Raw genomic sequence first — 12,062 nt, 5'->3', positions numbered from 1 at the left:
GAGGCTGAAGGACACATCAGACTGTATTCTGTGCCTTTAATCTGTGTGAGATGGCCAGTCTCTTAGTTGGCACTGGAGACTGAAATGGCAGCTAAAAGCATGAGTCTCTTCAGCTTGAACTAACGACTTTAGTTTTATAAGTGAGGCTGAAAGTCACCCCCTTGGAAAATACATTAAAAGGGTGGAGAGGTGGAGAGTGAGAGGTTGGTTGGTGGTCACTCTAGAAACTAGGTAGCTGAACTTTTGGACTACTTCAGTGCTTGCACTAAAGATATTCAATACAAACATTGTAATTGTAAAAGGCATTGTAACTATTGAGCAAGAAACGCATTTGGCATGTAACGATCGCTGTGTTGGAATCTGTGCGTGGCATTAAGGATGCTTAGTCATCCATATGACCAGGACAAGCCATACCTGACAATGAAGCATGTACACAGCACCCATCTTCTGTTCCACTCCCGTAAAACTTCAGAGTTTTGCCTTTGGTTTTAATGGGAGTATGATCAGGTCTGTAATATTCTGTATATATGCAGCATTGCCAACCTTGTGTATTGAAGATTTAAAAAAAAATCAAACTCTAAAAATTGTGATTTTTTTTTTTAAATTAAAAAAATACGCATTTGAGTTCTTCCTGTTTGTCTTCTGGTTTCTGCAGTTTTCAGGTGCACTTGGTTCACTTTGTTAAGCTTCTGTCTGCCACCGTGGGAACTTGAAACTTGTTTTTTTTCCTTTTTTAAATGAGAGGTGAGACTCCAGGCGCTGGGGCTCTAAGAGCATCTATGAAATATTGTAAGACGTACGATGAAAGTGTGAGCGCGGGCAACCGTACACGTTAAGTAAAGGGGCAATAGATGCGTGAGAGCAGATCCAATCAATGTGGAAGATATTCCAAAACCCCATCCCATTTTTTTTTTTTTTTTGAGTCTTCACAAACTTCTCTAATGTATTAAAATAGCTTCCACAAAGGACGAGAGAGACGCGCAACCTGTTATCACCGCACCAAGCGAAGGGCCAGACTCGTCTTCCACAGAAGATGACAAGGGAAGCGCGGTGCGCGTTGGACTTAATGCAGTCCTTTTATGAGGGCGACAAAGCAACTCCCTTTATTGTGACTTTGAGCGGGTTTTCTGGGTGTCCTGCTCCCGAATCGGGCCGCCAACGGGCTAGGCGCTTGGATGAGCCCGCACCTAAACTGAACTGTCTCAGTACAAGACGAGGGGCAGCTCTTGAAAGGACGACGAGAAATGAGCGGTCTGGCGACCGAACCGCGGACCGGCGCTCGTTCTCTGGGGAAGAGGAGCGTTTGAAGAGAGGACGATGGACGTCGCTCTGAGGAGTCCTTCCACGCAGGCCGCGCAGGGGGCTGGGCGCGAAGTGGCTGCTGGCGCTGCCGGGGTGTGGAAACCGCAGCTTTCTCTCAGCCATCCCCTCTGCCCTGCACGGGGAAGGCGAGGCAGCTCGCCGCGCTGAGGAGGAGGCCCGAGCCCGGCCCCAACGTGCCGGGGCCGCGGCGCCGGGGGAAGGTTTCCGCGACGGACCCAGCGCGGCGGCGGCGGCGGGGCCCTCACGACTCTGCGCTCCTGTCCCACACCCGCCGCCTCAGGCCGCGCTCGGCCCCCGCGTCCAGCCGCCCTCCCTGCCCCCCGTGCGTCGCTCCCGGCGTCTCGCGGGGCCAGTGGGGTGAGGCCGGGGGCTGCGCGGCGCGACTCCGTGATGACCGGTGCGAGAGCGGCCCAGGTCAGGCCGAGGGTCGGTGCTGAGGGCTGGTGGCTGGCGCGGTAAATGTGCCGCAAGTGCGGAGGGCTTATCGCACAGTTCGCTGCTGGGTGGCGCAATAAATGCGGCCCGGGCACGCGTGCGAAGGAAGGCCGCCGCAAGTGCTAAGGATTTATTGCACGGTTCGCTGGTGGATCGCGCAATAAGTGTGCCACAAGCACAAAGGGCTTCTTGCAGGGTTCACTGGCAGGTCGCACAATAAATGTGGCCCAGCAATGCAAGGTAAGGCCGGGGACAGGTGCTAAGGATGTATTGCACGGCTCACTGGCGGATCACGCAATAAATGCAGCCGGACCATGCATGCAAAGTAAGGCCGGCCACAAGTGCAAAGCACTTATCGCACAGTTCACTGGTGGATCATGCAATAAATGCGGCCCAGGCACACGTGCAAAGTAAGGCCAGCTGCAAGTGCAAAGGACTTATTGCACGGTTCGCTGTGGATCACGCAATAAATGTGCCACAAGTGCAAAGGATTTATCTCACTGATGGATCACGCAATAAATGCAGCCCAGCCACATGTGCAAAGTAAGGCCGGCTGCAAGTGCAAAGGACTTACTGCCCAGTTCATTGTTGGATCACACAATAAATGCAGCCCGGCTACACTTGCAACGTAAGGTGGGCCAGAAGCGTAAAGGACTGTTTGGCTAGATGTGACCTCCTGAGGTCCCTTCAAACCCTCATTTTTTATGATTCTATGAACCGTGCAATAAAGGTAGACCCACCACACTTGCAAAGTAAGGCTGGCTGCAAGAGCAAAATACTTATCACACAGTTCACTGGTGAATTGTGCAATAAAGGCGGCCTGGGCACATGTGCAAAGTAAGGCTGGGGACAAATGTAGAGGACTTACTGCACAGTTCATTGGTGAATCATGCAATAAAGGCAGACCCACTACACATGCAAAGTTATTCTTGCACAATAAAAATGACTGTCCAGCTATAAAAAGAGCCAACCAGCTATAAAGTTAGGCCCTGAAAATGTGTAACAGCTCTATAGCTGGTTTATATCTAACTTTAATATGAATGTGTAGCAGAGCCCTAACTTTGCTGCTTCGATAATCACTCCACAGAGCTTTTCCCCGTTGCAGTGAAGCACTGTTTTGCTGGGTAACGGAAAGGAAGGATCATCATGCCGACGGTAGTGGTGATGGACGTGTCGCTCTCCATGACCCGGCCTGTCTCGGTCGAGGGCTCTGAAGAGTATCAGCGGAAACACCTGGCTATCCATGGACTGACCATGTTGTTTGAACACATGGCCACCAACTACAAACTTGAATTTACAGCCTTGGTGGTTTTTTCATCGCTTTGGGAGCTGATGGTTCCCTTTACCAGAGATTACAACACACTTCAGGTACAGCATTTAAAAAACGTACTTGAGAATCAATGAGGTGCTGGTATTTGTAAGATTCGGCACATTTCAGAATTACAGTGAAACTAGCTCTTTCACCTAAGGGTCTCATGGCCAGTTTACTCAGACTAGCCAAGAGACTGTTCCTCCCTCCAGAACTCTCACCTAAATTATCAGGTAGCAGCTGAAGCAGGGTTAATTACAGGGAGGAAGAAAATGTGAGAAAAGGGGGTTGAATAACAAAATGAGGTGGTTACTTGGTGAGCCATGTCTGCATACTGGTGGTTCTGTGACAGTCATATTTTTGGATGTGAGCAGTGACTTGTTCCATAGGTGATGTGGCAGAAGGAAGCTTTTGGAAGGTTTAGGATAGATGCGAAGAGGTGATTTTTTTCAGGGGACAATACAGAAGTAGGAGGAGAATGGGAAAAAGCGAGTAAGAGGTTTTCGGTAAGCTAGTATGACTGGCTAAAGAAAGGGAGATGAGAAGAACACAGGAAGGTTGTAAATGTGTTTGAGGAATGTTAGGACACAGCACTGTGAGTTTCAAGTTGCCTGATTATGAAATAGTAATAGAAGAGACCTGGATCTTCAAGTCTGCTCCTCAGCTACTGCAGGCACCATGTCATACACACTGTTTTATGAATGTGTAAGTCCTTTGACAGACTTGTTGCTTAAAACCAGTGCCTTGTACTGCTTGCCCTTTATCATCTGAATTCTGCCACGTTCTCGTTTCTGTAACATATTTCTGGACAGTTGGCCTTGGGAAATCTGTCAGGCCTAAAGTGTTCAACCAGATCCCTGTAGGTTGTACTGCTGTATGTATTGTGCAGTGTGTTGTGATGCTTTGCTGATCTAGTATACATTTCCATTTTAAAGAGGAGGGAAAGTTGTATAGTTGAAGCTAAAAATGGACACAAATCTCTCTCTGGCATAGATTCCAAGTGTGGCAAGATTTCAGACTGTGGGGCAAGCAACCTATGGCTCAGTTTCTACCACCTCTGTAAACTGGAGCTATAATAGCTGGCTTGCCTCATAGTGGTGTTGTGAGGCTGCGTTCCTTAGGGTCATATTTATGATATGGATAAATAGAGCCTTTTAAAGCTGAGCATGGTTTTCCAATCACTTTACTGGGTGAATAAATGGACCCTCAGAAAGCATTCTGAGATCTTTGAATGGGAAGTGCTGTTAGACAGCAGAAGATTGTTATTTTGTGTGTATGCAGGTGTTTGAAACATCAGGGCAATGGGAGCAAATACTGTGCTTTACATGGGGTAACAGCACAGCTTTCAGCATTTACCTGTATTATTTTCAGAGACCTGTAAAGGATCTTTAAAAAATGGGTTGTGCCTTACATGTACGTAGATTCCTTCCTTTCAGCTTTTGTTCTTTGCTCACAGTTTCAGTTGTTCCCCAGTCAATATGTGCCCTGCCAGACCTGAATCTTTGATAGAAGAGAGCAGAAAATACTGAATAAAACCAATCAAACCTTAGTTCTTTCCTTCTACATCATAAAAAGGCAAAAGCCTAATTTTTAAATTTTGCAGGTCATTTTTAATAATTGTTTCACCCTTTGATAGTAATGCAGTGGGCACAGAAAATAAGTATGAGTTATTCCCTGTCTCTAAATAAACTGTATATGCTTTGTGATGATGATACTCTACCCAGAGGTGCTGATGTTCACTTGTCTTTGCAGGAAGCCTTAAGCAACATGGACGATTATGACAAAACATGCCTAGAAGCAGCACTGCTTGGGGTGTGCAACATTGTGCAGCAGGAATGGGGTGCAGCAATTCCCTGCCAGGTAATGGTTGGTGGCTGAGTTTGTTGGATTCTAAGAACAATCCAAATAGATCTGGAGTGCTGTAAACTGCATGTTGAAAAATGAATGTATATGGTCATTATTGCACTAGAAGACTTCAGCCCTTCAGTAAAGTGCCTAGCAGCATATTTGGGACTGACTTCTACCCAGATAGTGGTTGAAAGAACAGTATTGGGAAACCCTCTTCAGTACAGATTCGCATGGTACAAAGTGGTGATCCCTGAGCACTTTGGGGAAACTTGTTTTATGTTCCTGGCTACTATCACCAAGGAGCCATAGTGAGCTAGGCAGGAGACATGTTCATATACAACTATCCTCTCCCAGTATTCACTGTGATGATCAGGGCCAAGCAAGGGTAAGGGTTGCGGTTGAGACTGTTTTGTCCTCGAATCCCAAACCAAATGAGCAGCTTACTTCTGCCCTGATCAGATTGAAGAATTCAAAGAACATCCACTCAGCCATTAAAGCTTTCAGCTGTGTTCCTTTGAAGGGAAAAGCCTGAATTTAGCCCTCATTTTTTCCAAGACACTAATAGCCTGTAGCTGTTTGAGTTATGGTTTAAATTAACTAATTTTGCAGCTCAGTGGACTGAGGAACATCTCTTATGCATTCTTCAAAGGAAGAATGAAAAATCTGAGGAGGTTCATTGTCTAGATAGAACCTCTCATAATCTCACCATTATAAAGGCACCTTGAAAAAGCAGATGTCTAAAGCCAAGAATTAGAAGGGTGTAAAACAATCAAACACAGATCAGATTCTTAGCAACTTGATCTCTTATATGAGGCACCACTGTGCTGGCCTATCAGGTTACTGATTGCAAAGCAATGAAAAATGCACTGTGCAAAATCTTCTCATAGTAAAGCATCTTCTTGGCAAGCTTTGCAGCAAACAAAAGCACCACAGAGATGATGCAAGTGGCAAATGGGCTGTTGAAAAGAAGAGCATTGCGAACGGTGTGCTCTTCCATCTGCTAAAATTCTGGATTATAGATCTGGATATAAAGAATAAATATTTAATTTCACCTGAATTTGGTGTTCTTTACTTGATCTAACCTGTTGTGCAGGGTTGGTGTACAGAGGTCAGACTGCAGCCATATTCTAGTATAGAAATGGCTACATTTCACTGGGGTACATGTAATCCAATTATTTTAGGTAACTTGTAGGGAATTTTTACAGCCAACATGGAAAATCTTATCATTAGTACTTATCACTGCTGCTGAACAGACTAGTATATGAGCTTATAATTGTTAGCAATGTATGGAGGTTCCAATGTACCTTACAGCTCTTTCCTTGGTGTGGCCCCAATTGATATCTGTGGAAATTAGGTTGGCCCCTTTCTTTATACAGTGATAACAAATTGCACATCCCAAGCATCTTTTGTCTGAAGGTTCTGAGCCCCCAGCAGTTGCATGGCCTTATGAGAAGGTAGTCTCTATGCTGAAAGGATGCAGAGCTTTGTAAGACTCAAAAATGTAATTTTACTTATCAGTCTATGTTTATTGGTAGCAGCATATGATTGGTACTTATAAAAATACATCCTATCCTATTTGCTTAATTAAAACTTTAGATGGTACATACAGCTATTTATTATGTAGAGCATTTAATTTGTAGTGGTTAAATGCATTCATTATGTAATGTACTTGTAATACAAGTGCCTAACTCTCCAGACTTTATAACAGTAATCCTTATCTACCTAGTCCATGTAAATAGGGACTGCTTGTGTGAGTAAGGATTTTCTGGGTTGAGCTGGTCCCAATAGGACAGCTGGCTTAAGTGAAGTTAAGTACAGGTATAAGTATTTGCCATGTTGGTGCCTGTCTACAGATGAAGGCATGTTGAGTTGGAATTGCTAATATATCCTTTTCTTTCACTCTAGGTTGTCCTAGTAACTGATGGCTGCTTAGGGATTGGCAGAGGCTCTCTGCGGCACTCCTTAGCTACGCATAACCAACGAAGTGAAAACAACCGATTTCCTCTGCCTTTCCCCTTCCCCTCCAAGTTGTACGTCATGTGCATGGCTAATCTGGAAGAGGTGACTCTTTTCACAAATTGTTTTTCAGTCCTGGGGATAATAGTTCTTACATGTTCTCAGTCACTTTCTAACATCCTAGTTCTATAGTGCTTGGTTTGGGTGATAATTTGGTCACATTTAACTGCAGTGTTTGATACTTGATTTTATGACTATCTTTAAATTAAAAAACATGAGGTTCCAGACTGTGATGATTCCTGACAGTTTTGTTCTAGGGAATTGTATCATCTTTATTTCAGGATTTCTGTGGGTACATCTTTCTGTGCTAGGTGAAGCTGAGATGTTGAAAAATAAGGTCCTAAAATTAGTCTCTGAAATCCATATCCTGTCTTCAGTAAATGGCTCACTTTTCAAGTGGACTACTGGATGCCCAGCATTTCTGAAAAATGAGTTGTTTATTTGCAAATGTAAATGTAGACATTCAGCTCCTGGGTTGGCATTTTGAAAAAAAGATTCCTAATCTGTGTTGGTTTTCAGGAGAGTTTGACCATATCACGCTTGGGCACCTCCAAAAATCTGAGCTCCACTTTTGAAAATCTTAGGGTTATTTAATAAGAAAAATGTTTTATTTTTTTTTGTCATCTATATTTTTCCATAATGGGCACACCAGAAATGCCACGAATAGAAGGATTTTCCACTTATGCAGGTGTGCTGTTTATATTGCAGGTTGGAGATCTTTATCAAGGATGATTTTCTTGATCAAACTGATAAAGTGTTATTAACATTTTAGAATAAATTGAAAAATCTTTTTAAGGTGATCTTTTATTAATAGGATGTGCGGTCACTCTCACAAGCAATCTCTGAGAACCTCCCATGAGAAGAGAATAATGTTTTGCTAGCCCTCTCTTAAAATTATATTATTCTAAAAAAATCGGGAAACTATTATAACCACTAATAAAATACAGCTATGAATATATTTCTAGGTTGCATCCAATCCAGTGTTGCACTAAACATAAAACATGCATGGTTTGTGCTGAAGTCCAGTTAACTTAATCTTAGCTAGAGCTGGTCAAAAGATACAGAAAGGAGAATCTTGATGAGAAATTTTGCTGGTGTCCTTTAAACAGAGTTGGAAATGGACCCATTTTTAATTTTAAAAGTTTGAAATAAATTTGTCATTGAATGCATCAAAATCACTAACATAGTGGCTGTGAAAAATTTTCATGTGTTAAATTTTCATTTTCTGAATTGAGAATGAAGAATTTAGAAAAGGCCAACAAATTTTTCCAGTATTTTTCATCTTCAAATGAAAACCTCCTTATTAAAAAAAAAATTGAGTGACCTAAGGTCCAGCCATTTGGATTTAGGCTTCTCCTCAACTATCTACCTCTCACTGGCCAGGACCATTAGGAAGAGTTAACGTACAAACATATTATTGTGAGGCTCTGTTCTTTTTCAGTGGTAAAATATCTGCATCCAGCCCATTCCTAATTAAGAAATGTAAACTGTGCCTGACTGCAATTAAGGTGGTCTAAAACTACACATTGAGGAAGGCAGGATACAGTTTGTGGTTAGTGGATAGGGCAGGGCCAGGCATTTATTTTGGGCAGAGGGCCGCTTACTGAGTTTTGGCAAGCCATCAAGGGCCGCATGACAGGCAGCCCAGGGGAGATTAATATCCCAGGGAAGATTAATATTGATGTTCTGAATTTTTTAGGCACCCCACAGGCCGCATCTGGCCCCCGGGCCACACTTTGCTCACCCCTGGGATAGGGCCTAGTCAGGAAAACTGGGCTCTGGCCTGCACTTGATCACTGTTGCATTATAGGTAATTACTTGGCTAATAGTTTTGTCATTGGCATCTCTGAAACTGGGATTTCACCCTTGATTTCTCAGACACACAGCTCCTGATGGAGAGAGTGCTATTTGCAGTGCCTTGCCATTATTGGTAAAGTGCTGTGATATTATTTCTATTGCAGCGGTGCCTTGGGGATCCAGCCAGAGATAATGGCTATGCTGTGCCAAGCACTGTACAAGCACATAGCAGAAAAATAGCCTCTACTCCAAGGACCTTACTCTCAAAGTAATCCTTTGAGGAAAGGCACTATAGAAATACACCGTTTATATTATTAAAGGTACTTCAGTACTCTTGAAAACTAAGTGTTCTTGTGAGTACTGGAGCTTTTGAAAAGTCTTTGGAAACTATGATTTACCATCTGCAGTATAAGGGCCATATTCTGGCTAATAATAAAAGTTACATTAGGAGTAAATTTCTTGCAGGAACAAACTTTTTGGCTTCTTTAAAAATTAATTAGATGATTTTCCGTTCACACAGACTTTACTCTTATTGGCAGAGGTAATCTTAAAATCTGTGTAATAACACATTTGTTCTGTTCTTGTGCTGTATGGATATCTTTTCTTTTTCTTTGCAGCTCCAGAGCTCGGATTCTCTCGACTGTCTGGAACGACTCATAGATTTGAACAACGGGGAGGGACAGATTTTTACCATTGATGGACCTCTTTGCTTGAAGAATGTACAGTCCATGTTTGGGTTAGTAGGCTTGTAACTCATACAGTTCTTAATTTACACCTGTAAAGAAAAACATAATGCAAGATAACTGATAATTTGTGATATTTGAACTCAGAGGTTTTTTCTTTCCAACATCGTTTTGACTATATTATTGATCTACCTTGTCCTTCTTGGGTTACGGCTGGTATTTCTTTTGTGTACTCTGTAATTAAAAACAGCAGCATCCATATTTACAGATATTTTCCTTTAATTTGACAACTTGGGATGCAAATTTACCTGGAACCTTTTCAAGAACTGGCATTAACGTGCCATAAAATTCATAACGTACTGTAGCATTTCATCAATGGGCAATGCTATAACTATCAAGTTAACTTCAGATTTTATAAAAGATTTGGGAGCTCAGCTAGTGCACTTGAAACAAACTTAAATAATTTATTTTCAACTGATTTGTGTTACTTTTTCCCTAATAATAAATGATCATGTTCTAGAAAACTAATAGACCTGGCTTATACACCATTCCACGCTGTTCTCAAATGTGGCCACTTAACATCTGATGTGCAAGTATTTCCCAGACCAGAACCTTTCATTATAGATGAGGAAATAGATCCCACCCCCAAAGCAATAAATACAGGTAACAAATGTTTGTTTTGTTTTTGTTTTAAACTTACTTTAGTTTTAATTTTTATTTCTCTTCTAGCATCCCCCACCTTGCTTAGTGCAAGTTTTCTCCTCACTCTCTGCCCCTCAAGGAGTGGCATGTAGTCATCAGTAACAGTGCAGTTGTGTTCACCCTTTTCAGACTCCTGTACAGGGCTGGAGTGATATAGAGGGTTTCTAAAAGCTTTGTTTCACCCAAGGTGAAAATTTCCCTGGTGCAGGGACAGGTGGACAGCTGCAGACTGACCTCCAAGGATTTCTCTGAAAATATGATGTAGAGGGCAGAAGGGGCATGTTGGGCTAGAGCAGCATTTCTCAATCTGTAGGTCACCACCCAAAAGTGGGTTACAAGAATATATGAAAGGGTGGTGAACAAACTTTAAAAATGGATCAACAAACTAAAAATTGATTCTCCTTTAAAGGAGAAAAATGTGGGGAAACCATGGGCTTTCCCTTGCAAGCTGTCAGAGTCTCAGCCTCTAAGGGGCTGCTTGGGGCCTGCCATACCCCACACACTGGAGGGTAGGGGACAGTAGGTCAGGAGTGAGGGGCACTAGGTTGAGACTGGCCATCGATGTTTACAAATGGGTCCTGATACAAAAAAGGTTGAGGACCGCTGGCCTAGAGCATACAACAGTGTGGAGAGTCTAATTGTCTGTATACAGTGGGAGGGGACAAAGGATTCTTAAAGTCTCCTTTGTCCCTAGGTTGCAAGTTCTAGTCTGAACCTCTTAAATGGAGACTGTCTGGTTTTAGGAGTCTGACAAGCAGATATGGAGACTTTCACAGCTGGGCAATTTGAAATCAGGGCAGCCTGGTGGTGACTAGAAACCATTATCCCCTGAAGGTTGCTCAGAGGCAAATGAGCTGGTGGTGGCAATGCAGGTCATATTATTAGAGAGTTTGCATCAAAACCTAATTGCCCCTTGGAACGAAGGAGCAGGCTCTCTAGAGAAGTCAGCAGAGACTCAGCTGTTCTTGAGAGGTTGGAATTGAGAAGATTGGCAGGGCAGCCTGGAGAAAGCTTCCACTGCCATTGCCTAGATCTTCCTTCGCTAGCCGTGTCAATCTGGCACTGCTTGCCCCTCCTAAATTCTCTCTAAAAACAATGAGGAAGGGCAGAGTCATTGTTCCAAGATAGTGAATGACACCCACCCACAGGGGACACTGATAAATGCGCACAACCCACAAATCAGCAAGTGCATGACAAAGAGAGCATGTACTGCAGTGTTTGCAGCTGTGGTGTAGATAGTGAATATAAGGTTGCCTCAGCAAAGTAACCTCCAGCTCATCCATATTGTACACTCGCCCTGGTGCTTTTAACTTTATTCCTTAGTGTTTGGCAGTAATGTCAGATTGTTCCAGGCAGTCATTTCCCTTCCCCAATCTCCCCTGTGTAGTTTTGTAAACGAGATTTGGCTCAATTACATTGTTCAGCCAAAAACAGGTACTTCTTGCAAAAAATATAGTGATCAAACAATTACGTTTAAATTGCACTACAAGTGCAGTAGGTTTACTGCAGCTGGGGCATCTAGGCTTCATTGATTTTTACAGATACAAAGGACAAATATTTGGGTGGGGAGCACAGTGTAATTAGATGTTTTTGTGGGATCTACATTGAATTCAGACTGGTATTACTTTTAAATAGAAATTGATGTGAGTACTGAAAGCTAGCACAGTCGAACAAAATGGGGGCGTGGTGTTAGTCTGGATAAGAGGACTTCTCATCGTATTTCAGCTAAGCAGGTGATCTTCCTGTCACTTCAGACAGGAAATTTGGTATAAATGAGGTGTTGCTCTATGTCCATTGAACTGCACCGTAATTGCAGTTCAATTGACCATTTGTAGGTTTAATTAAGTGGTGTATTAGCTATCGAAAGCATCGATTTTTATAGCCTTTGGGCCAGATTCGTTGCCACAGAGCTGAGACCTTTAATATAAAGATTGCAGCTTCCTGGTTCT

The 12,062-nt window shown here is 42.9% G+C and overlaps 1 protein-coding gene across 1 annotated transcript in view; it reads left to right on the top strand.

Moving 5' to 3' along the window:
• Nucleotides 1–2,823: 2,823 nt before the first annotated feature.
• VWA9 (von Willebrand factor A domain containing 9) overlaps nucleotides 2,824–12,062 on the top strand; it is a 17,294-nt gene continuing 8,055 nt past the window's right edge. The window contains exons 1-5 of the mRNA XM_019533830.1: nucleotides 2,824–3,126; nucleotides 4,820–4,927; nucleotides 6,821–6,976; nucleotides 9,346–9,464; nucleotides 9,932–10,074. Coding sequence (XP_019389375.1) covers nucleotides 2,905–3,126; nucleotides 4,820–4,927; nucleotides 6,821–6,976; nucleotides 9,346–9,464; nucleotides 9,932–10,074 — 748 coding nt within the window. The 5' untranslated portion in view covers nucleotides 2,824–2,904. The remainder of the gene's footprint in view (nucleotides 3,127–4,819; nucleotides 4,928–6,820; nucleotides 6,977–9,345; nucleotides 9,465–9,931; nucleotides 10,075–12,062) is intronic.

Source organism: Crocodylus porosus, unplaced genomic scaffold (assembly GCF_001723895.1).
Source record: "Crocodylus porosus isolate Cpor-Errol unplaced genomic scaffold, CroPor_comp1, whole genome shotgun sequence".
Lineage (NCBI taxonomy): Eukaryota > Metazoa > Chordata > Crocodylia > Crocodylidae > Crocodylus > Crocodylus porosus.
Note: the sequence above shows the minus strand (reverse complement) of the source record. Positions and strands in the feature narration are given on the sequence as shown.